At 42.9% G+C, this 23,808-nt stretch overlaps 4 protein-coding genes across 7 annotated transcripts; 3 read left to right on the forward strand and 1 right to left on the reverse strand.

Moving 5' to 3' along the window:
• Positions 1–37: 37 nt before the first annotated feature.
• prpf19 (pre-mRNA processing factor 19) lies at positions 38–4,705 on the forward strand. The gene is made up of 16 exons (XM_029165475.3): positions 38–232; positions 430–579; positions 943–1,019; positions 1,248–1,389; positions 1,544–1,614; positions 1,722–1,787; positions 1,888–1,929; positions 2,034–2,108; positions 2,243–2,318; positions 2,417–2,526; positions 2,692–2,847; positions 2,934–3,003; positions 3,084–3,257; positions 3,430–3,512; positions 3,728–3,833; positions 4,152–4,705. The coding sequence occupies exons 1-16, from the start codon at positions 214–216 to the stop codon at positions 4,247–4,249; spliced, it is 1,515 nt and encodes a 504-aa protein (XP_029021308.1). The 5' UTR covers positions 38–213; the 3' UTR covers positions 4,250–4,705.
• Positions 4,706–5,622: 917 nt separating this feature from the next.
• tcirg1b (T cell immune regulator 1, ATPase H+ transporting V0 subunit a3b) lies at positions 5,623–12,709 on the forward strand. 2 transcript variants are annotated; one of them, XM_029165473.3, is made up of 21 exons: positions 5,623–5,814; positions 6,756–6,878; positions 7,222–7,300; positions 7,385–7,533; positions 7,703–7,798; positions 7,897–7,958; positions 8,033–8,159; positions 8,266–8,348; positions 8,420–8,513; positions 8,604–8,816; positions 8,903–9,053; positions 9,154–9,293; positions 9,385–9,542; positions 9,632–9,722; positions 9,802–9,920; positions 10,032–10,245; positions 10,402–10,512; positions 10,597–10,683; positions 10,765–10,885; positions 11,071–11,242; positions 11,882–12,709. In XM_029165473.3, the coding sequence occupies exons 2-21, from the start codon at positions 6,762–6,764 to the stop codon at positions 11,973–11,975; spliced, it is 2,478 nt and encodes an 825-aa protein (XP_029021306.1). In that variant the 5' UTR covers positions 5,623–5,814; positions 6,756–6,761; the 3' UTR covers positions 11,976–12,709. The 2 variants fall into 2 exon arrangements, with proteins under 2 accessions (XP_029021306.1, XP_029021307.1); XM_029165474.3 differs by having other exon boundaries at positions 5,624–5,814; positions 10,768–10,885.
• A 301-nt stretch (positions 12,710–13,010) lies between these two features.
• On the forward strand, positions 13,011–14,463 carry mrpl18 (mitochondrial ribosomal protein L18). Of its 2 annotated transcripts, none has more exons than XM_029165805.3 (4): positions 13,011–13,277; positions 13,513–13,684; positions 13,953–14,187; positions 14,274–14,463. In XM_029165805.3, the coding sequence occupies exons 1-4, from the start codon at positions 13,190–13,192 to the stop codon at positions 14,349–14,351; spliced, it is 573 nt and encodes a 190-aa protein (XP_029021638.1). In that variant the 5' UTR covers positions 13,011–13,189; the 3' UTR covers positions 14,352–14,463. The 2 variants fall into 2 exon arrangements, with proteins under 2 accessions (XP_029021638.1, XP_029021639.1); XM_029165806.3 differs by having other exon boundaries at positions 13,012–13,277; positions 13,516–13,684.
• A 66-nt stretch (positions 14,464–14,529) lies between these two features.
• Positions 14,530–23,536, reverse strand: si:ch211-203d1.3 (protein phosphatase Slingshot homolog 3). 2 transcript variants are annotated; one of them, XM_029165801.3, is made up of 17 exons: positions 23,342–23,536; positions 22,205–22,360; positions 20,904–20,941; positions 20,625–20,811; positions 19,784–19,899; positions 19,574–19,642; positions 18,695–18,760; positions 18,417–18,599; positions 18,212–18,305; positions 17,948–18,076; positions 17,686–17,732; positions 17,426–17,572; positions 16,821–17,021; positions 16,489–16,708; positions 16,317–16,403; positions 16,114–16,209; positions 14,530–15,953 (listed from the first exon to the last, which is right to left on the reverse strand). In XM_029165801.3, the coding sequence occupies exons 2-17, from the start codon at positions 22,250–22,252 to the stop codon at positions 15,816–15,818; spliced, it is 1,866 nt and encodes a 621-aa protein (XP_029021634.1). In that variant the 5' UTR covers positions 22,253–22,360; positions 23,342–23,536; the 3' UTR covers positions 14,530–15,815. The 2 variants fall into 2 exon arrangements, with proteins under 2 accessions (XP_029021634.1, XP_040928624.1); XM_041072690.2 differs by lacking the exon at positions 23,342–23,536 and adding an exon at positions 21,553–21,815 and having other exon boundaries at positions 22,205–22,345.
• Positions 23,537–23,808: the final 272 nt, after the last annotated feature.

A 23,808-nucleotide genomic window follows, 5' to 3' on the forward strand; every position in this document is an offset into this window, starting at 1 on the left:
GGGCAGCGGTGCACCCGCCAGACTCGGGTGTTTGGTCCGATCACAAGCGTAGAAGAAGAGGAAGTCAGTTTGTAGCGGCAATGAAAGGACAGCGTGTTACTTCCAATTTGATGAAAATATAAGTAAAGCGTACATCAGCAATCATTACTACTAAAGTACGAGGCGAGACATATTTTTATCTTTAGAAGATATTTTTTGGATTGCGTCGGTAGGATGTCTTTAGTTTGTGCAAGTAAGTGAAGTTGGATGCGTTGATATGACGAGGGCAGTTGTATGCTAGCTAGGCACCACGCTAATGCTACTAGCTAGGTTAGCTAGCGTTAGCGGCCATGCATGGCCTCCTACTGGATGTGATAAGGCACGGGTATTGTTTTTGATTGTTTTACTGTTTAGGCAATGCGTTTTTAACACACTAACCGTTTTTTCTAGTCTCCAACGAGGTGCCGGAGCATCCATGCGTCTCTCCGGTGTCCAACCAAGTGTTTGAGCGCAGGCTGATCGAGAAGTACATCGCAGAGAATGGGACGGACCCAATGAATGGGCAACCTCTGTCTGAGGAACAGCTTGTAGATATCAAAGGTAAACTTTTAGCAGGATGAGAATATAAATACTAAATTTCTGGTGTAAAAGCTAAGAATATAGCCACCAAAGCCCATTTTGCATCGACGGGCCCCGTTATAAATCCTGGAGGTTATTTTTCTCAATTGGCCTTCCGTATGCGCAACGCTGCCTTTTTTCCCGCAGTACTCTAAGGCATTGTTGCATGTTATGCTGCAAAGGGTTTCAGTATTTGATTCTCCGCCTACATACAGTAAAAAATACCTCTTGATATAACCATACAAGTTAAATTGTATTTTAACTGCTAAATGCATTGAGACTATCATCATCAAGTAGTCTCCTAAAATCAAGCTGTACTAACTAGGTTGTACATGTTTTTTTTAGTGTCCCATCCCATCAGACCAAAGGCACCATCAGCCACAAGTATTCCTGCTATTCTCAAGTCCCTTCAAGATGAGTGGGTAAGTAATGTTTATCCAGTGAGCTAGCCAAATTGCCTTTTACACCATTTTTACGCCATTATTCTAGTTTCACTGCACATGGAGTTGAACAAAACAATAAACCAAAAACTTGCTTGATTATTTTAAGAAACCAGCAGGAATGAAATCCTACTCTTTTGCAATGTTTCTCTGTTTAAAATATTATTTAAGGTGTCTGGATATTTATGTTGTTCCCTTTTTCTCTTTCAGGATGCTGTGATGCTTCATAGCTTCACCTTGCGGCAGCAGCTGCAGACTACTCGCCAAGAACTCTCACATGCCCTCTATCAGCATGATGCTGCCTGCAGAGTTATTGCTCGACTCACTAAAGAGGTCACTGCTGCAAGAGAAGGTGTGTTGACGTCACTCCATTATGTCATTATGTGTCCGTTATATTTTGGTGTTTTGTTTTAGTTGTAAATCACAACTAAACTCGACACTGATCACGACTTGATAAATCATCAATTTATCTCTCTCTCTCTCTCTCTCTGTTTTCTTTTCTACAGCTCTTGCTACACTTAAACCTCAAGCGGGATTGGTTACTCCCCAGGCAGTTGCTGCTCAGCCAGCTGCAGTGGTGAGTGTTTGACCTTTTTAAGTATAGTCAAAAGAATTACGGATCAGAAATAGTCATTGTCCTCTTTTGCAATACACCCTGGTAACTCTGTCAATTTGTGTCCTCAGGGTGCTGGTGGAGAGCCTATGGAGATTAGTGAACAGGTGGGAATGACCCCAGAGATCATCCAGAAGGTAAGAGCTTCTGTTTTACCAACAGGTCATTGTTTAGATTTTAACTTCAATGTTTTAGTATGTCTAAGACCTTTCAATGTACATATTTTTTTGTTTGCAGCTCCAAGACAAAGCCACCATCCTCACCACGGAGAGAAAGAAGGTACTCATTTGCTTCTCTCTTTATTCATACTTTAATATCTGTTTTGTAATTACTTTAGCTTAGAACATTTTCTGCATATTTATGTAATCGTTTCACTTCTACAGAGAGGAAAGACTGTGCCAGAAGAGCTGGTTAGAGCTGAAGATCTCAGTAAATACCGCCAAGTGGCCTCCCATGCTGTAAGAGCTGATTTTTGTCAACTGAATTTAACATAAATTATCAATCCTGCAAACAGTGAAGTGCTTTCAGGGGTCTGTCCAATAATTTTTGTGTAGAAGGAGTCAACAGTCCCTCTCTCTCTCGTTACTTCTAGGGTCTTCATAGTGCCAGTGTTCCTGGAATTTTGGCTCTGGATTTGTGTCCCTCAGACACCAGCAAAGTTCTCACTGGTATATTGGCTTCATTTTCCGTGCTGTAATCTTTAGTTATTTGTTGGAAATTATTTTCAACAATTGGTTATTTCATAGTGGCCCTTGTGTTCTTCCAGGTGGGGCTGATAAGAATGTGGTGGTGTTTGACAAAAACGAGGAGCAGATTGTGGCAACACTTAAGGGCCATACCAAGAAGGTCACCTCAGTCATTTATCATCCGTCTCAGGTAACCTTTCTTGTGTTTCAGACCTCAAGTAGGAAAATATTTTCATAACTAGATCATGTAACAAATGTGTAACTTCTCTTAAAGGAGAAAGTACCTCACAGTAAGTGTGTAGACATGAAAAACTGATTCTTATCATCAGTTTATTCCTTTCCCTCTCTCTTCTAGTCTGTGGTCTTCTCTGCATCTCCAGACACCACCATTCGTGTGTGGTCTGTCACTGGAGGCAACTGTGTCCAGGTGGTGCGTGCACACGAGGCAGGTGTCACTGGGCTCTCCCTACATGCTACTGGCGACTACCTGCTGAGCTCCTCTGAGGATCAGGTGAAGCTTTAAAAAAATATATTCACACTCACATGTCATTTATAGCCTATCTCTGCAATACTAATTGTTATTATTTTATTCTACAGTACTGGGCCTTTTCTGATATCCAGACTGGTAGAGTCCTTACGAAAGTTACTGATGAAAGTGCTGGCTGTGGTAAGAGATGGCTAGGTTAACTTTTACTTGATGATGTACACTTTATCGGGTGTTAATGCGTTTTTTTTATGCTTTTACAGCTCTCACCTGTGCTCAGTTTCACCCTGATGGTCTCATTTTTGGAACTGGCACGGCTGATTCCCAAATCAAGATCTGGGATCTCAAGGAGCGCACCAATGTGGCAAACTTCCCTGGCCACTCTGGTCCTGTCACCTCCATTGCTTTCTCTGAGAATGGATACTATCTGGCCACAGGTGAGCGCTACTACTATAGCAGTGTAATATTTGCACATGTGTTACTGTAGTTGGTAAAGTGGCAAAAACATGCGCGCACACAACATTAACATGCACACTGTTTGTGCACTAAAAAGATTTGGAACTGCATGTTTTAAAATTTAACATTTCTTTGTCTGTTGTGGTCCACCAGGTGCCCAGGACAGTTCTCTGAAACTGTGGGATCTGAGGAAGCTGAAGAACTTTAAGACCATTACTCTGGACAACAACTATGAGGTAAAAAAGGCTTAGAATTCTATTTTTTTAAGGAAAAATTGTATTGAATATGCACAGCACATATAAATGTTAACTTAGATTTCTCAGGAAAATGTATGCAACATTACAAAAATTTAGACAGTACTAAGATAAAAGGACATAAAGAATATTTTGGCAAATTTTAGCCATGACATGTTACTCACAGCATTAGCATTAATTTTGTGTTTCTGTTCTAGGTGAAGTCCCTTGTGTTCGATCAGAGCGGTACCTACTTGGCTGTGGGAGGATCTGACATTCGTGTCTACATCTGCAAACAGTGGTCTGAGGTTCTCAACTTCACAGGTGAGAGAGAAAACAATCAGTGTGTTTACACACACTCAAGTAACCAGGTTATAGTTATATCCTTTTCTTCCTGTTAGTACGCACACAAAAAAATAAAACAGAGAACATGACAAAGTGGTCTTCTACATCCCCATAGACCATGCTTAGGTAGAGGAGAATCTGATGACTCATCTGTTCCATGCATGAGCTGATTAATCATGGTTACTTGAGTGCCTGTAGTCATTCTCAATGTCCTTGTTAACTCAGTATCCATATCTGATAGTATTTACTGTAAGGAAGTAGCAAATTGTTGACCTTGGTTTTATTTTCTAATTGCAGACCACTCAGGGTTGGTGACAGGAGTGGCCTTTGGAGAAAATGCTAAGTTCCTGTCCTCTGCTGGAATGGACAGAAGTCTCAAGTTTTACAGTTTGTAGAAAGCTAAATAGCACAAGATGGGGAGACGAGGATAGAAAATGAGATGAAACAAGATGCAGAAGCCAGTATAATATTCCTGTCTGATTTTACTGTAGTTTCTTTTGTGTGAATGGGGGAGGAGTGGGGTTTAAATTTTGTAGGACACGTTTGGGGACAGTGAGTGGTGTAACAACAGTCTGCTTTGCTTTTTATTGTAAACCAGTTTAATTATAATATCTATAGGGTAAATGAAAACACATGTAGTATGTCAAAGCTAAACAGGATAAATAAGTCAGATTCATTTTTCCTGCAAGAAATTTAGTTTAACTTCCCATCATTTTCATTTCCTTTTTTTCATACTTTTTTTCCAATTGTATATTTCTTATTACTTGCTATTTTACCTGTTGCACCTCTTCCCTTTTACAATTAAATAAAATATCTTTTGTATTGCCCAGCCAGCATTGGATTAAAGTCAAGGGAACTGTTTGATTCATCTTTGGAAAAAAAAAAAGCAGTCACATGTCTCTTGTACCTCAGACACAAGTAGAGTTATGAAATATGACTAACAAAGGGCTTATACTGTGCAAGTAGGGCTGTACACAAGTTAAAATGAGACTTAACCAACTGGGATACGAGTCAGGTTATGAATCCTTCATCAGAATTAGAATCGGCCTTATTCGCCATGTTTGCGCAGGTCAGCAAGAGTTAGAGGTGGTCTGACTGGTGGTTCTGGTGGCTATAGTTCTGTGGCACCTGCCAGAGGGAGGAGTTTGAACAGTTTGTGTGTAGAGTCAGCAGTGATACTGAGCCTGGTCCAGTACAGATGCTCAATACAAGGAAACTGCGTCGCACTGATTTCCTCTGTTGACTGGACCACCCTCTGCAGTTTGGGCCTGTTCTGCTTGGTGGCTGAGCCAAAACCACACAGTGATGGCGGTGCAGAGGACAGACTGGATGATGGCAATACAGAAGATGGTCAGCAGCTCCTGGGGCTTGAACTTTATGAGCAGTCTCAGGATGGGATGAAGGACGTCATTGCTGTGGATTGAAGATGCAGCATTGACACACAGCTAACTGAAAGTATTCCCTCATTACATTTAATAATAAATCACATTCACGTGGACTCTATAGTATTTATTTATTTATTTATTTATTTATGAATAAAATAATTCACATTTGCAGTAAGACATGTAAGTGTAAGATACAAAAAACTTCACAGAAAGCAACGGCGAAGTAGCACGAATAGCAGCCTCAGTATTTTACGGTAATATACCAGTACTATATTCACTACTCAGTCCTTTATGAAGTATTAGTGGATGCATAGAATTTAGAACGTGAGGATCCGTGCGTCATTTCTCCCCCTCGTGGCGCGCGACGCAAACGTCCGCAGTCACGTGACGCCGGAATAACGTGACTTCCATTAACGGGAAGTTGGAGGCGCAGACGGCGAAGTTCCCACAAACACGTCTGTTTTCCGTCGGTCAGCAGCTTCAGCGCGGAACCGGCGAGCCGAACCACAGCCGGCGGAGTCCAGAGGGGACCAGAAGAGTTCGGGGAAGTTCTGAGCAGTGCAGGCAGCAGACAGGTGGGATTCGTTGTCTTCTTGGTTCTGTGCTGGAGCGACTGTGTTTACGGTCCCAGTGAATGAGCTGCTATTGTGCTGATTTAATTCAATCGGAGCCCTGTGCTTTTACTTCACCCAACGTCCGTGTCTACGGATCTGACCTACATGAAGCTGTAGGTGTGCGGTTAGCGTCGCTGCCTGCTTTGATTGACGTGTTACTAAAACGAAACTACTGCATTCATGTAAATCATCTGCACAGACCAAACAAGGTACATTATTCCATTGAATGATCCTCCGAGTGCATGCTTAAGAACTCGGCATATGCAGTACTTTATAACTTAGTGTATGCGGTACTTTAGTACTCTGTATGCGGTACTTTGCAGGTTCAGTCTGTAAATAAACCCGGCTGTTGTTACAGTCTGAGGAGCTCATCGCTGTAAATCCTGTTCAGCTGTAATCGTGTTAATAGTGGAGGCTGCTGTGGTTTTATGTCAATAAGACGTGACTAAATGTAATGTTGGTCCACTGCACCTTTTAACTGTGACCTCTGAAGTAAAAAAATAACCATCCACTGAGCCGTTCAGCTGCTTCGAGACGCTGGTTTTCCCAGTGTGTCACCTAAACTGACTTTATTTCGGAGCTGCTCTGCCAGAGTTCACAGCAGCTCCCTGATGATCAACAGTGCTATGTTGATGTTCCAGTCTTTTTTTTAAATGTGCATAGGTGGAACTAGACATTGTAATGTTGGCAGAAACATGTCTGTGCAAGACTGGAAATTCCATCTGATCATCAGCCAAGTGGACGCGATGCTTCCCCTTTTTCTTAGTTTCCACTAAAAAGGTTGCATTGTCACCAAGAGGCTTTTATTGTCTTGACTGAAAATGCAGCCTCTTTGCTATCTTCTTCTAACAGTTACCTTCACAGAATGAATATGATTTGCGCTTGTTCATTTCCATTTCCAGGCAGACATGGGCTCAATGTTTCGCAGCGAGGAGGTGTGCCTGGTGCAGCTCTTCCTTCAGTCCGGCTCCGCTTACAATTGCGTTAGTGAACTGGGAGAACTGGGCCTGGTTGAGTTCAGAGATGTAAGAAACCCAAACTGTTCCCTGAATCCTGTACGGATGTTCACACATTCACATTTCACACAGAGGTCGACTGATTTCAACTTTGTTTTTATGTTTTTGTGCTTTCACTTTATTAAAAACCTCGGGTTATTGCTCTCGTGACAATCCAGAGCACAATTATTGAGCTAAATCTAGTTATTGGACTTCATAAACTTTGGAATCTGCAGCATTTCTGGGTCTGACCTTAGATGAGAGCCAAGGTCAGATGAGAGCTAGTTGGTTTGAGTCACTGCGAAACAGAAACATTTCCTTTTCTTATGGTCAGATGACTAACCCTGTTGCCCTCTCCCCCGATGTCTCACAGTTAAATCCTAATGTAAACGCTTTCCAGAGGAAGTTCATCAGTGAGGTCCGACGATGTGATGAACTTGAGAAAACCTTTGGTGAGTTTCACCGACTCCTTCCTGTGCTTCACATCCAAACCCCGAAGAGTCTGGCTTCTCTGACCGCCTCTATCTCCTCATCAGGCTTCCTTGAGCAGGAGATCAATCGCTCAATGTCCAGACCCACGCGGGGTCCGCTCCCCCCTCCGTGCCCAACACCTTTGGCCCCTCAGCCCCGTGAACTCATCACTATAGAGGAGGAAAGCGAGAGGCTGGCAAGAGAACTCAAAGAAGTGAGTGACTGTGCTGATAAATCAAAAAACATAACAAGTAATCAAAGGTTTGTGCCCCTTCAGTGCACAGTCAGAAGAATCTGAGCAAACCTGCTTCATCTGTCTGCTTGACAGTTGCTTGTTTGTTGGGTTTTTTTGAACCTTGTAATTTGTACCTGTGCGTCTATAGGTGTCCAGGAACAGAGACAGCCTTCGAGCCCAGATGAACCAGCTCTGCCAGTACAGCGGGGTTCTGACCAGAACTCACTCTCTCACAGCCTCACAGGTGCTTAAAGCCTCGTTTCTGCGTCGTTTGTTACGTTCTATTTGAATTTTATGTTGTAATGTTTGAAAACCAATTTTTTTTTTTTTGCTTTCTCTCAGGCACCACCACCTTTGATGGACGGCCACGGCCTGTTTGAACACCGCCAAGACGTCCACCTCAGGTACATCTCATTTTGTTCTATGTGTTTTAAGTCGTGACCATTTAACATTCATCGCCATTTGTTCCGTGTCTCAGCTTCGTGGCAGGAGTGGTCCATCCTTGGAAGGTGCCCTCATTTGAACGATTGCTGTGGAGGGCATGCCGCGGTTACATTATAGTGGATTTCAGAGAGATGGAGGAACGACTGGAGCACCCAGACACGGTGTGGACTGGGACAGAGAGAGGGATTTTTACATAGTTGAGAGATAAGTATGGAGGTTTCTGTTATAGTATAAAAATCGCGAGCGTTCTCTCATCTTTGTTCGCAGGGGGAGATGGTGCAGTGGACAGTGTTCCTCATTTCCTACTGGGGAGATCAGATTGGACAGAAAGTCAAGAAGATATGTGACTGGTGGGTAACAGTCAAACTTTAGTTAGATTCAGTGTTTTCCAGCCTTCATTGTCTGCTTTCTCCCCTCGCAGCTTCCGCACGCAGACGTTTGCTTACCCTGAGAGCAGCACGGAGAGAGAGGAGATTCTCCAGGGGCTTAAAACCAGAATTGAAGATATCAAATCAGTAAGTTAGGCATTAAATCAAATATTGACTAATAATAATAGTAGAAAGTTTCTTTTACCAACAGCTTCTCTTCCCCTCTCTCTATGACAGGTGTTGTCACAGACTGAAAACTTCTTGCAGCAGCTCCTGACGCGGGCGGTGGCCATCCTGCCTCAGTGGAAGGTACGGGTCCAGAAATGTAAAGCCGTCCAGATGGTTCTGAATCTCTGCAGCCCCTCCGTCACTGACAAATGCCTGATTGCTGAGGCCTGGTGTCCCGTTGCCAAGCTGCCTGAACTTCAGAGCGCTCTGAGGGAGGGTGGGGTAAGATGAAATGAAGCTGCACAAACACGGTTTAGATACAAGCAAATCGCCTTATTTTGAAATGTTTCTGTCTTCTTCGTCCTCAGAGGAAGAGCGGCAGTACGGTTGATTCGTTCTACAACCGCCTGCCTTCCTCCACCTCTCCACCCACCCTGTTTCCACTCAACTCCTTCACAGAGGGTTTCCAGAACATTGTGGATGCCTATGGAGTGGCCAGTTACCGTGAAGTTAATCCAGGTACGTCAGGAGGAAAACTGTCCTCCTCTACGTCAGATGTTTTAAAGTAGAAGCCATGAAAACCAATTAATTCATGACTTTTCTCTCCATGCCCCTCCAGCTGTTTACACCATTATTACATTCCCCTTCCTGTTTGCTGTAATGTTTGGGGACGTGGGTCATGGTTTGCTCATGGCCTTGGCTGCTGGGTGGATGGTCCTTGAAGAGAAAGACCCCAAGCTTAAGAACAACAACAATGAGGTAATTCTGTAATTTGCCTCTGAACACACTGAGGGTGGTCCAAACCCCTCTGCTTTGACTTGTAATATTAAATTCTCTGTCTGTGCTTTAGATCTGGAGGATGATGTTCGGGGGAAGATATCTGATTCTGCTGATGGGGCTGTTTTCTATCTACACGGGGGCCATTTACAACGAGTGCTTCAGCAGAGGCCTCACTATCTTCAGCTCAGGGTGGAACGTCCACCCGATGTTTGAGAAGAATATATGGAAGTGAGGACATTTTACACAGGATTGAAATGAATCATTGTTTTTTTTATTTGTCCCCCACAAACTCTCATGTCTGTGTCCTCTCTCCTCAGTGCATCAGTGCTGGCAGGGACTCGGTACTTGTCCATGGATCCTGTTGTTCCTGGAGTGTTCACCGGCCCTTATCCGTTTGGCATCGACCCAGTATGTTCAACAAACTCACCACCTGTTGCTCCTGGTCACCTTGATTTTGGCTTGACTTTCATGTTTCCTGTGTCCTCAGGTCTGGGGTATAGCCAACAACAAACTAACGTTCCTTAACCCCTATAAGATGAAGATGTCGGTCATCATTGGTATCATTCACATGACGTTTGGAGTGTGTTTGTCATTTTTCAACTATTTGTAAGTAACCAAAGATGTCACAGAGTCCACAGCATGTGGTTTATTACAACTCCATTTTCTTTGGTGTCACATTTATTCTTTGTTGTCTGGACGCTTATTGTCTTTCTACAGGCACTTTGGAAACATAAGCAAGATATTCTTTGTGCTGATCCCAGAGCTGTTCTTCATGCTGTGTTTGTTTGGCTACTTGGTGTTTATGGTGGTCTACAAGTGGATCGTCTACACTCCTGCCCAGTCCGAAGTTGCGCCAAGGATTCTCATCCACTTCATAGACATGTTCCTCTTCATGGAGAAGCCAGATAACCCTCCGCTTTACACAGGACAGGTGTGTGGGCTCAAAGCTGTACTTTTCATAATGATTTATGCATTCACAGCCTTTAACATAGCCAGAGTTTTTTTGTTTTATGGAATAGATAAATCTGAACAATGCTTGTGTTGGTTTAAAGCTAACAGCTGCTCTCCCTTCATTACTGCTTTGTAGAATGTGGTGCAGAAGGTACTGGTGGTGCTGGCTGTGTGTTCTGTCCCGTTCCTCCTGCTGGGGACGCCCATTTATGAATATATCACATTCCGGAGGAGACACCGTCCCAGGGTGAGCCTCTCTTAGACCAAAATGGAACCTTTGTCTGAAATGGCCTGCGTCTTTTGTCAGTTTTATAATCATCTGCAACATTAGGAAGAGGACAGACGGCCACTGTTGTCCGACGAGGGCTCAGTCAACACTCATCAAGGGGAGGTGGAGGGAGGACCAGCACAAGAGGAGGTGAACAGGAGGGAAAATAGATTAAAGCAGATGCGATTCATGTGATTTGTGCGTAATCGTCCCCGCTGTGCTTTTGTGCAGGAGTTCGATGCTACAGACGTGTTCATGCACCAGGCCATCCACACCATAGAGTACTGTTTGGGCTGCATCTCCAACACGGCCTCTTACCTACGACTCTGGGCTCTCAGTCTGGCACACGCAGGTTAGTGATGCACATACTTGTTGCGCAGCGTGATTACTTTGCATGGGGCATTAACACACTTCCTCTTGGAAACAAAGCACACTCAAAAGTCACTACTCTTTTTTTTAGACAGTTATATTTGCACATGATGGTCTTGTTCCAGCTGATTGTGGCTCTCTGACGGTGAATCATTTGTGTCTCTACAGAGCTGTCAGAGAACTTGTGGACGATGGTAATGCATATGGCCCTGAAATGGCAAGGATATGTCGGATCTGTAATACTTTTTGTGATTTTTGCGTTCTTTGCTGTGCTGACTGTCTCCATTCTGCTGGTTATGGAGGGTCTCTCAGCATTCCTGCACGCGCTCCGTCTGCACTGGTAAGGAGAGGGCAGGGAGGAGAAGACAAAGATGAAAACGCTACCGCACATACTGGGTTGCTTGCACAAACGATGCATAATAAAACACTAAGCAGCTTTTTTGCTTAGTTCTACTCATTTCAGGTGGTAGATGTAGTAAAAGGCAGTTTTACTTACTTGCACGTTGTACCCTGTTTATTGTTGGTCACCTGATAAATGGAGGTGGTCATGAGATAGTGATGTGGCAATGTACTAGTTTGAGTGATGTGCAGAGTTGAGAGAGAACACAGTCAATTTTACACACTTTATCATGTTACAGATTTAGAGTTAAATAGATTAAATTAACTGTAATTCAGTTCTAGACTAATCTAAAGCAGGATGCGTGTCATCGCAGTTCAAGTTCAACAACAAACTGCAATGAGTTTAAGACATCAAACATCAGTTTAAGACAACAAGGTTTTGACAAAAGCCTGATTTTCGAGTTATTTAGTGTAAATTAACAACACAATTGGAGTTTAATATATAAAGAAATGAAAGTCTTTGGACTAATGTGTTCAGAAATTGGAATTAGTCTGGATATTGTCTGATGCAAAGTAAAACGGTTTCAGTAGCTTGTATGTGCTGATGCATGTTGACCGACCGTGCTCATCTCTCTTGCAGGGTGGAGTTTCAGAACAAGTTTTACAGTGGATCTGGCTACAGGCTGAGCCCCTTTTCTTTCTCTTCTCTGATCAACACATCACCTGCTGCATGATTGATCAGCTTATTAACGGTGCCAAACGGTTACTTTAACTTAATTGCGTTATTGCATACCTGGACTGCAACACTGCAAAATGACCTCTTCTTAACGGTAGTATTTTATTGCCTATAGGGCTACAAAATGTTTTTTACTAAAAAAGTGATCACAGACTGTTATTTTTGCATCAGTGCAATGAGTCATTATATAATGAATTAAAATGACATGACGTGGAATAACAATAGTTTTGTATGCTCTTGCAACATTCTTTTCTTTTTATGTACTACTTTCAAATTACTTTATCATTTTGCTGAAGAAATTGTAAAAACTTACTTTTAATAGTAGTAACACATTTAATGGAAATTAAGAAAAGGGAAAGTATATCGAATTGTGAAGCCGTTCCATGGTTCCATGTATGATTGTTAAATTGGAATAATGTGCTTTAATATCATTCCTGTAGGATTCTTTACACTATAGCAAGGATTTATTACAATGATTATTTTGAGCCAAAGATACTTTTCATTAGTCGTCATGTCTTCCAGCCCAGCACAAGGCAGATATAGTCAGATGGCAGAGATTATTTCAGGTGCCTTACTTGAACAGCGTGCATGTTTATCTTTGCAGTTTCTGGGATGAACTTATCTGCTATTATTCTGCCACAAGAACACTTTGCCTGCACATTTGTCTGATTGTCTGCTGTGTACAATGTTTTGTTTTTGAAATTAAATATAATTTTCTTGTTTAAAAAACTATGGAGAGTCGTTTTCTGACCATGCAAACTGTCACATAAAATTATGAATTAAAATATTATAAATTCTTAATTTTTTTGCTTATAGACAACTTGAACTAAGCATATGTAAATATGAGCAAAAATATGTAGTGTAGTTATAATTGAACCACAATTACATGCTTTTGTTATCAATTATAATAATCGCTAATGTCTTATGACACTTGATCGTTATGCTTAGTTCCCATCACCAGACGTCTCTTTACAGGAAATCTAAACTTTGCATCAACGAAGATGCGGAACTAAAGTTGTTGGCGTTTGTTTCCGTCAGTGAACCGGATGTTGTGTGAATGTCAAAGATGGCGCTTCATATGTCACGGTGATTTTTTTAACTACAGTAAACCGTGATTCGTTTCACGGTTTTAAGTACACAAGGCTTTGTCATATGACTGCTTACTGACGAGGTCGTTCCTTTAATTTACGAGCTGATCTTGTTGAGGTGGAGATGGCTTTGGGTGGAATAAGTCGCAGTCTTCAGATGTTGTTAGGTCAAATCCAGCGTTGTCGTCTGATTGTATCTACAAACCATACAAGTAAGTTTGTTTATCTTCATAACAGCTATTGACTTAAAACTGTTAAAGATTTCGTTTAAAGCTACTTATATACTGGTGTCTTGTGATTTTCAAGTAGCTTCCTGTGATTGTTTAATGGAGTACATGTATTTACGTGATATTAAACATTTCTCTGCAATGCCTATCATCTTACTAAAAGCTCCATTGTGATGGATTCAGTAATTTGGACTGTTTACACCGTCATCCTGTCTGTCAGCAGCTCGGTGTTTGAGTCAAGCAGCGTCTCAGCCGCAACCCGGTGCACATGAGAACGAAACGGTGAACCCCACGTTTGTGAACAGAAACCCACGGAACCTGGAGCAGATGGCTCTGGCTGTGAAAGACCGAGGCTGGAAAACGACCTGGCCTCACCGGCAGTTCTATCACAGGTAGGAAAAATGCCACATACTACTTATTTACTGATGACGTATTGTGTGCATCCATTGTTTGAATTTTTTTTCTAGTGGACGCCATATTAAACTATAATAGAACCCCAAATGGCAGTTGTGTATAATATTTCAGATAATGTGTGAAAAAGAAAACACTCATACACTCTAACAGAAGACCGATTAACTACATATTCACTTCCATACAGTATGTCTAGTTGCACCTAGTGTTGTTTTTCCTCTTCATCATGTTGGTCCCATGTATTTTCAGATTGATCTTTACTCGTACCCAGCATCACGTGATAGCAGAAGTGTTCTCCAGCAGCTCTGTGTTCCCGGTGATTTCCTGTTCAACGCGGGAATGGGTGATAAAGCGGGAGCTGGCTTCCACAAACTGTGTGGCAGCGTGTCAGGCTGTGGGTGAGGTGCTTGCACGTCGGTGCCAGCAGGCTGGTATCACCAGGATGGTGTACAGAGCCATTCCATGGACGTATCGTTCTGATGCTGTAAGTGCGTTTAATAGGATGTTAGTAATCACTGGATGGTCTTTTTTTAACGTCATCACCTGCTTCATATTTATTTCCTTTTGTAGGTTCAGTCTTTCAGAGCAGCAATAAAAGGAGGAGGAATCATCCTCAGTGAACCCAGAAGAAAATATGTTGGGACTTAACGCTACACTTCAACAATGAATGTGCAAAACGTTAACTCACATGCTTACTAAAGGTTTTTGACATTACTGTATTGTAATGTAGCACAACAGTGAATTAAAGTACTTAAGTCAGGTGGCTTGTCCCAGTTTCTAAGTAAAAGCATTTCTTCTTAAGTATAGTAATAAATAAGACACAAAGTGGTTGATAATCATTTATTTTTCACTCATAGTGCTTGTTGTAAACAAGAGTGAGGTACAGACTGTGGAGACCTTAACACACCAAGGCATAGAAATATGAACAGAATCATTGATCCTAGTACAGCGTGGAGTTGGCTCAGGCAGTGGGAACAGTGTGTTGTAGGATTATAAAGTGCATATTTTCTTAAATTTTTTACAGTGGGCATGCAGTCTAAACTATATAACCTTGAGTTCACTGGATAGTAAGTAATACCAGCATAAAGACTATTCAACATCAGCATTTTCTTATTATAAACTCAACAACATTGTATTGAATATTTGACCTTGGTCCATATAAATAACCTTGAGCAGTTTGCTCTCGTAGGGCGGTATAAAAACACAGCTTGCACCCAGTCTGTCAGCTGTGTTGGAACACGTACTGTATACGCATAAATGCTAAAACCTTGGGAAGTCACACTTATACTGCAACCAAGTCAGGTGAGTAAGATTACAAGGTACATACAATATGCTGCCACCACCTCCAGGGAAAGCATGAAAAGCATCAGTGATATTTCATTCTGAGGTTGAAGGCACACATACAGCCACTGTGTTTAAATAGAAATTAATTTAAAAAAACAGGGTGACACTGTTTCTTAATATACTGACATGATAAAAGTTTTTAATTAAATACATCTATTCATTGGCATATTGGAATACATTATTTGGCAAACAGGCATGTGCCATAAAACTGGCCTTGACTTGGTCAATACGCACAACTTAAATACAATAAAAACCCATCTGTGAGCAATGTGACACAGACTGAAGATGAGATACAATGTGAAAAAAATGTCTAGATGAAGTTGGCAGCAAACAACTTTGTATTAAGCATGTGAACAGCATTTGCATAGATATGTTTGGAATAGTGCGAAAAGCAACCAAGAAGGTCTGGAGAGACAGGATGTGGCGAGACCATATCCATCCGTACGGAGACATCCTAACACACTACCAATGATTAAAAATTCACTATTTACCCTGTTACATGAATAGCAATACTGCAACAAGATCTTTCTTAACAAGGGTAAACTATCAATTTAGAAAATAAGATATGCAATGAAATGCCTGCAAAACAAATCTGAACACTGAGCGTCTAAATAACCCAAAAAGTAAAGCTGAGCCAGGACACCTTCAAGAAAAACCTTGGCATGTTCTCAGGACACTTGCTCCTGGGTGTCACTTTTTTCTGGATGTGTTTCCATCTGAATGTGCATCCTCCTCTTTACCTCTTTTGTACTGTCGGCTTTGATCTTTTCAGGGTTCGCTTTGACCAATGTCCTGTAGGCTGCGTGGTTCGGGTGAAACGTCCACACACGCTCTTTGGTGAATCAAACCCCGTCGTCCATGGCTTCGCCTTCTCTGCCCTGGGGACCGCCTTGGACTCCCAGGCAGCTTTGACATGAAAAAGTAATACGTAATGAGCTGATAATGAAAGCTGGCACTATGGTCTGACAATCAGTAGCATTTCATTGTAGCATCAAGCAGGAAACATAGAGTTGTACGTCACTAAGATGTTTTACTAAAACCAAGGAAAGTCAAATTGTCAGTTTACCTGATCGCAGCCTTTATCATCGTCATCCAGTTCACTGATGGACTGCATGAGGGAGAAGAGGTTCATTCTGCCACTGCGATTAACACTTGGAACAACCTGCAGCAAAGACAAAAACAGTTCAAAAGCATGAGTGATGGAGTGAGATGTGCCTTTAAATCACAGAGGATAAAAGATGCTCAGCATTTATCTGTCACTACGCTCACCTTGTCAGGCTGGTTTATTATTATAGCAGGAGTGACATCTGGTCCAGGCTGCCTGGGTATTTGTTTGTTATCAAGTTCTTCAAACACCTGGATGTGTTTGAGATGATGCATGGTTTGAAGACCGGATGACTAAAAGAACAGCTTGTAATTGATTATTCCTGTAAACACTTACCTCCGTTTCTTCCACTGAATCCTCATTTTCATCCGTGCTCCCCAAATCTAGTTCATTTTGACTCTCATCATCATCATCATCATCATTATCATCATCATTATCATCAAGTTCCTCAGCCTGTCCCCCCTCTTCTCCTTTTACTGCCTTTGCTCGCTCCTCCTCCGATTTTTGGCGCAGGTCTTTTGACTTTCGCCTCCAGAGTGCGCTGTGACGCTGATGGCTTGAATGATACATAAATAAAGTTGGAACACTTCGAGGCCATAAATAGACACAAAACAACACAAACACTTACATACTGCTTCACATTCTAAAGCTTTAAAGCCTCCTCTGACCTTGCACTGAGGATGCCACTGTAGGTGTGGAGCTGCTTCAGGAAGCCTTCATTGGGCTTGACGATGGATCGTCGATCCTGGACGTACGCCAACGCTGTATCCAGAGACCAGTTCTGCTGCTTCATGGCATAGGCGATAACAGTGGATGCAGAGCGAGAAACGCCCATCTTACAGTGAACCAGCACGGCTTGTCCACTCTTCCTGCAATACACAATGACCAAAACAAGCTTACGCAGGAGACCAGAGATTTTACTAAACAATTACTAGAAGGATAATAGTGGGAAGTGACTGGATACAATGCTGGAAGGTACTGTTTGAGGTGGTTACCAGACTGACCCTGCAATAGATAATATTATTACATGTTAACTCATTTTGTTTTAGGCCACTAGTCTGTGAATCTTGTTTTTGAATCCTGAATAGTAACTGGCCAAGCTTCCACAAAAGAGCCCAAAACAGCAATTTCCTTATATTAACCTTAAAGCTTGCATGTCAGCACAAGGGAGAAACCCCCAGAAAACATTTCAGCTATGCCTTCTCCAGTGTGCAATCACAGCTGAAACTCTGCTTTTCCGCACTTGTGCCGACATGTACACCTGACTATCTACCTGGCAGTGTTGATGAAGTTGTACGTGTCCGGCCAGTGGCTGAGCAGGTCGGTGGATTCTACATCATAAACTCTGATGTTCATGTAACCAAAGGATTCTGGGAAAAAGTTGTCGATCTCTCTGGTCACGTTTAGAATGTAACCCACACTGAAAAACATACAGACACATGGTTTAAGTAAGAGGAAGATGAGACTCATCAAAACACAGCAGACAGTTCGGTGTGACCTGTGTCACGGGTCAAAACTGTAGAAAACACTGACTTGTTTTTCTGCAGCTCTTCAAAGTTCGCTGCGTTCCATTCAGAGCCCTGGAAAGGGATAAAAAAACAAGACTTTCAATCAGGGGCTCAGAGGACAATCAGGAAAAGCCTACACGCTAGTCTTCCCTATCGCTGACAACACAGCTCTCCACAAAGGGGAAGTTGCAGTCACATGACTACATCCTGGTGAAAGCACATTTCCGTCGGTTTACTGACCAAAGACAACAGCTTTGCACAATTACTGCTAGAACAGAGCTGCTCACCAAATAAAGGTAGTCAAATATTTTGGAGGGTTTGTCCATCTGTGCCATGGCGACCAGAATCTCGTTATCGATGAACTCCTTGTAGGGTCTCATATCGAACCCTACTCTGGTCTCCAGAGCAGAGTGAACCTGCGACAGAGCAAAGGGCTTACAAGCACACTCTTATTTTTTGAACCTGTTGTTCCTCTGTTGTAGTGCTGCAGTAGTAGCTCTGTCCTGAGTCATGCCTACTTCCTCTTAACCCTATATCTGTTTGCCACTTACCATTTTAGATGTGAGGTTGTCTAAGTCTTCAGTCCTCATTACATCTCTTAAGTGTTCTTTGATGAGCCTCTCGTTGGACATTCGGTCTGCCGAGCTTTTGGACAAGTAGTGACAACAACAACCTTTATTTTATTCGGTTTCTTTTCGTACGAGGTGTACAGATGTTGGAGTTTACTTGTGGTGCCATGGTTTTAACAATGCTAACCTTAGGCCCTTACTATCCCTGCGGACTGACTCCAGATCATTCATGGCCTCCCACTCGTTAAGGCAGAGGCGACTGGACTCCAGGTGCTGGGAGTAGTGTTGGGCCCACTCCAGGCCATTTCCAGGGATCACCGCTGTCTTGACCGCACGCTCGCAGCAGCCGTGCAACACCTGCAGCACTGACCTTACAGAAGGAAGAAGACAGGGTCAGTATAGAGCCTGACTCAGACGGGGCTGTGGTCAGAGAGGTGGCGAAGGGTGTTTAGTGTTTACACTCACCACATGGTCTGTATGGAAACAGGTTTGAAAATTCTGGTCTGTTCTGCTGAGGTTACGCTAAAACCACTGTAAAAGAAAATCAACATGAATGTCAGCTCAGATAATTAAACAAAAGAAGAAAGTAGATGGAAAAAGGAAGTGACACTGATGAGGAGCTTTATTAGATTAGGAGCAGACTTGCAGTGAGACATTATTAAACAATTCAGTGTAAATTGCGCTGATGGTTTATGTGTGAATGCAAATGTGAGAACGTTGACGGAGCAGAGGAACTGGCACAGATAGAGGTGTGAGCCAGGCTCATGGGGGTGAACATGCATGGCGGCCAATCAAAGTGTCTTGTTTGTCACTTAGCATGTGATAGATTAGTCAAACACATCAGAGCTCCCTCAGTGTGATCCCCGCTATTTTAGGCCTGTTCATTTTTTGTTTCACAGTATCCTTCTTTATGTCTTCCTTCAAGTATAATTAACTGAACAGTTGCCATAATTACCGGTATTATGAGAAGTAACCACACGCCAACAATAGATGGACCAAACAGGGCAGGTTAGAATTCTCACACTACAACACGCACTGAGACTGACGTTTGGGCTGATGCTCCACAATGCAACCATTTAAAATAGTGCATTTTAAATACTGCCTCACATCCTTCTTTTAAAACTGAACAGCTCTGTAAAAGGGGGTGAGTGAATGGAATGATGGAATGATGAGCAGTTGTAGGCTATGCAGAATGACTCTACTCCAAAATTAGAGACATTACTCATTCACATTCTCTCTGGCTAAAATCCCAGACACCAGGCTGCGCCATCTGCGCTGCAGCAAACCCCTCGCTTGTGCTGGAGTTTAAATTCAATCCTCCATTCGCTTTTAAATCATTCTTACCCGTCTCCATCCAGGTACACCTGCGTGTCGCTCCATATTGGCAGAACTAGGCCAATGGTGCACTGGTCACTGCACAGCAGCAAAGAAGCCAGAGACACAAGAGAGGAAAGTAAGGTCATTTTGTTAAAGCTACACCGCAATTTGTTAACCGAGTGGAAACTATCGTGTGCGCACTGATACAGCACACCTGCAGATTAGTTACACCCACACCTGTGTGTGTTGGCGAAATCCATGCCCAGCAGGATGCTCTCCTGTTTACTGCCGAGGGTGGAGACGACAATGAGATACCTGACTCTGTCCGGGTCGATGGACTCGAGCTGCACCGCCTAAAGAGCAGAGCAGACAGGAGGGGAGCAACAGGAGACAGGCAGAAAGGCAAAACCAGTTAGGCTGAGCTTCTGTGGAACAGGGTGCACTGTTTGGAATTCATTAGTTCAGCTACTTTACCATCCACATCTAGCAAAACATTAACCAAAGTAAATAATCCTTTTGACGTATAACCTGTATAAATAAGCTTTCAGCAGCTGTCTACAGATCTTGGTCAATCTGGAAAACATCAGTGCTACTGTAAATCGTTTTGCATTCAGTGGATTGAAACATGCAAAGAAACCTGTCTAGCCAGCCTGTGTGTTTACATTTGTTATCCTAGCATCACGCTGACCTTAGCATCTAACTAATACGGGCCACAGCTCATTTTCCTCCTCCTACTCACCTATTACATCCCATAACTGCAGTCAAGATGATAATACACTGAAATGAATGGGTGCTTTGCATTTATAGTGCCAGCACCGATTAAGCGAATCACGCCTCACTTGACTCGCATGGAAACCTGCTCTGTCAGAGCCGCTGCAGAAGTAGTGCACAGATAGAAGCTAGTCAAGTGTGCACTGACCCAGGATTTTCTTTACAGTGTGCAATTACAGATTTTAATGACCGTAGTGAACGAGGCAACAGGACTGACTCACCATGATAAATGTACCTGTTAATGAAGTCACTGAATTTTATAATATTATAGATAAAAAACACATTGCGGAGGAACATGACACCTCACCAGCTTGATGGTATCTTCTGGTCTGAGGTGTTCAATCATGGCGTGGAGGTGTCTGCGCTGCTTGTCCGACGCTCCGCTGCCTTGCTTCAGGGGGGACGTTGCAGAGTGAGGGATTTCCTCCTGGAAGCCATCCCTCTCGGCCTCCTCTAGCAGGACCACGGCCCCCTTCACGAGGGCAAAGCTCTCCCTGCAAATGCGCAGAGATCAGTTCCCATCATCAGGCAACTGCTTCTCATTTCATCACAAGCGTAAATGGATGACAGCTCAAAGACAAGCTACCTTTTCTGAAATCTCCCTCTTCTTTGGAGGTGTTCATCCTTAAAAAGATTAAACAACTCATTAAAAAGTTATAATATCCAGCCTCTGTTGTTTAATTGTACTAGGTTAATAAACAACCCTTCATAATGTGATGTCAAATACTATGGTTTTTAATTAAGATTATCAGATTTCATACTTGTTTTTACCACAGTTCATTTGTTCCACTGTATAAATTACAGCAGGCTGATTGTAGTTGCAAAAGAGAGTTGACATGTGCACATCCCCAGCTGTAATTCACAGATTAAAATGAGAGGACGTTTCTAATGCTCGTGCACATTTCTAACCTGACGGACGTTAAAATGTGGGAGCATTTTTTTCCTATTGCACGTGGGGGACACAAATTGCCTAAAAACGTTAGGTAACTGTTCAGATGAAATGTGGTGCAACACAGATAAGGTACTACAGAAAACTGAAACAAAGAGACAGGCATAAAGAGTGAAAAGCAAGTGCAATGAAGAGGAGCGTGAGGGGGAAAGATAAGAAGAAAGGAATTAGTGGTGCAATTTCAGAAGGAAAAGTCAGTGTAGGACATGTAAGGAGAAAGAAATAAGAGATAAGCAGCAGCAGTAACAAGGCTATGGAAGACAGATACTAGAGACAGTAACATTACCTGTTATGCAACTGACATGTCCAGACAGAGTCAAGAAAAAAAAAGAAATAAAGAGAAGTGTGCAGGAGCCAGGAGAGGAACAATGAGGGTTTGAAGAAGAAAGAAAAGGAGAGAACACAAGTTAAGATAATAGAGTGAACAGATTCTGTAACAAAATATGCAAAAAATGAGATTTAGACCCACAGTCAGGTCATTTATGATTAGTTGGTAATGATAGACACCAGAGAAATCAGTAAGGATCAGTCGACGTCAAGTTGAAGCATCTTAATGAAAGAGAGAGAGACGAACAAGAGAAGAGATAAGAGATACGTCAGAGACAGAGACTGATGATCGAGTGTTTATATGATTTCATGTATGCGTTGATTTAATCACTTTAACAATGTAGTCATTGTGTGAACAGGAGCCAAACAGGAGCCTCAGATAACCCTACAAGCCTAGAACACTCCTGGCAACAACGAAAAAATTCATTATCATTGAGGCAAATCCAGTAACAATATCCACAAAGGTCCACATACAGGGACAGCAGCTCTTCAGCCAAAACCACGAGAGTCTGTCATACTGAGTAATTCTGTCACATGAAGGCTGACAGCATCACATCTCGGCTCATGGTAGATAATGCCCAGGTTGTTTGCATTGAGACGGCTGAACTTACTGGAGAGGTGGAGATGGATGGGATCCTGTGCAGAGTCAACAAAGCCATTGCACAGTATGGGTCTGTCTCCTGTAAACCTGCTGCTGCTGGCAGGCTCAGACAGGCTCTGGAGGTTCCTCGGCCAAAAGTGTGCGGTGGGTGGGGTGAAGGCTTTTTCTGGAATTACACACGGGTATTTATGCGTGATTACATCAGTCACGTAACTATGCTCTGTCTTTAGCCGGTTTTAAGCTTTTATGTGTTTTGGAAACCTTTAATCCAATCGAGTAATATACAATGTAATAAAAAACACCACTTTATTACGGACACATATAATGCAATCAGATCAAAAGCTCTGCCATGCACTTTATAACACTTTAAAATATCTCAGTTCAAGTTGAAGGGTGATAATGCGACATGTTTAGCAGTGAGCTTTCAGTAGGTGGTGATGGAGCTGGACCGAAGTGCAAATATTCTAAGAGGCATCGCTGCCTCACTTTTAAACTGGATGATTAAACATTAATAATAGGGTGAAATAATCACCTTTTTGACAATATAAATTTTGGTTATGACGGTTTGTGCCAATGTTGTTCATCAATCTAGGTAAAAAACTGGATCTGACACTAAATCACTTGTTGGATCATTGAATCTAGAAAAGGTTTCTCAGTTGGGTTTGACAAAACACACCAAGACCAAGGTATAAGCTGTATAGGGCTATAATAAACAATATGCCGGTTTGTATTGCCTATTAATAGAATGTGACTCACTATGGTGCAATGTTAGTTGACTGAGTGCATGCATTCATGTGCCTCTGGTCACCGTGTACAGCAGAGCAGCATAAATAAGTGGCCTGGAAGGTCCAGATCGCTCTTTCTTACGCAGTTGACTAGGCTAAACCACCAACGCGCTTCCAGTGGTGAGGTAACATCTGCATCGTGTGACAGCAGACGTCCGCTCCAGCTTCTGCCCGCTGCACGCAGACAACCCTGTTTTTTTTTCCACGGACGAGCAATTGCGACAGAGAAAAAGTGCGATCTCGAGCGACGAGCTGCAGCGAAGCGCAGTCGCGCCGCGAAGCTACGAGCGACCCGCGCTGCTAGCTGACGGCGACGACGGCGTCCAGCGCCGCGTTGAGTCGCGAAAGCACGCGCCGCTCACCTTTCCCACGCTGCGTCCCCACTCTAGTTTCCTGCTTCGGTGGCTGCGCGTTTGTTCCGTGGGTTCCGACGGCTCCCTATTCCGCCCGCTCTGGCTTTCGTGGGAGTAGACTTTACCATTTCAGCGGGGCGTCCGCCACGGCGCAGGACACTTCTGCGGGCGGCGACGGCGGCGGCGCAGCCAACGGGAGCGAGCGGTGACGTCACGCGCACGCACACGCTCAGGCGCGCCCACGTCGATCCGCTGTTGCCGTAAATAAATAAATTAATATATAACCACAGAGGGTAATATTTAAACTTTTCTTACATAAAAGCGGGACATTATATGTGAAAATGTGGCTTTTGTTATAAAAGAATGGATACTCCTGCTAATGTACTGCTGAATAAGATAAACTAATCTTTATTGATCCCACATCGAGGAAATTCTTCTTAGGCAGCTCAAAAAAGCAGTATAAGGTGCAAAAACAA

Source organism: Betta splendens, chromosome 10 (assembly GCF_900634795.4).
Source record: "Betta splendens chromosome 10, fBetSpl5.4, whole genome shotgun sequence".
NCBI lineage: Eukaryota > Metazoa > Chordata > Actinopteri > Anabantiformes > Osphronemidae > Betta > Betta splendens.

Excerpts from the sequence above, each read along its gene's own strand:
- prpf19 (XM_029165475.3), top strand. Across the intron at positions 2,527-2,691 it reads TCATTTATCATCCGTCTCAG|TCTGTGGTCTTCTCTGCATC; the intron begins GTAACCTTTCTT and ends TCTCTCTTCTAG. Across the intron at positions 3,004-3,083 it reads TGATGAAAGTGCTGGCTGTG|CTCTCACCTGTGCTCAGTTT; the intron begins GTAAGAGATGGC and ends ATGCTTTTACAG.
- tcirg1b (XM_029165473.3), top strand. The coding sequence starts at position 6,762 with ATGGGCTCAATGTTTCGCAGCGAGGAGGTGTGCCTGGTGCAGCTCTTC. Across the intron at positions 9,054-9,153 it reads TTACCGTGAAGTTAATCCAG|CTGTTTACACCATTATTACA; the intron begins GTACGTCAGGAG and ends ATGCCCCTCCAG. Across the intron at positions 9,294-9,384 it reads TTAAGAACAACAACAATGAG|ATCTGGAGGATGATGTTCGG; the intron begins GTAATTCTGTAA and ends TCTGTGCTTTAG.
- mrpl18 (XM_029165805.3), top strand. The coding sequence starts at position 13,190 with ATGGCTTTGGGTGGAATAAGTCGCAGTCTTCAGATGTTGTTAGGTCAA. Across the intron at positions 13,278-13,512 it reads TGTATCTACAAACCATACAA|CAGCTCGGTGTTTGAGTCAA; the intron begins GTAAGTTTGTTT and ends CCTGTCTGTCAG. Across the intron at positions 13,685-13,952 it reads CACCGGCAGTTCTATCACAG|ATTGATCTTTACTCGTACCC; the intron begins GTAGGAAAAATG and ends ATGTATTTTCAG.
- si:ch211-203d1.3 (XM_029165801.3), bottom strand. The coding sequence starts at position 22,252 with ATGGCTTTGTTGACTCTGCACAGGATCCCATCCATCTCCACCTCTCCA. Across the intron at positions 19,900-20,624 it reads CAGAAGATACCATCAAGCTG|GCGGTGCAGCTCGAGTCCAT; the intron begins GTGAGGTGTCAT and ends TCTGCTCTTTAG. Across the intron at positions 17,573-17,685 it reads GAAGAGCTGCAGAAAAACAA|TGTGGGTTACATTCTAAACG; the intron begins GTCAGTGTTTTC and ends TATGTTTTTCAG.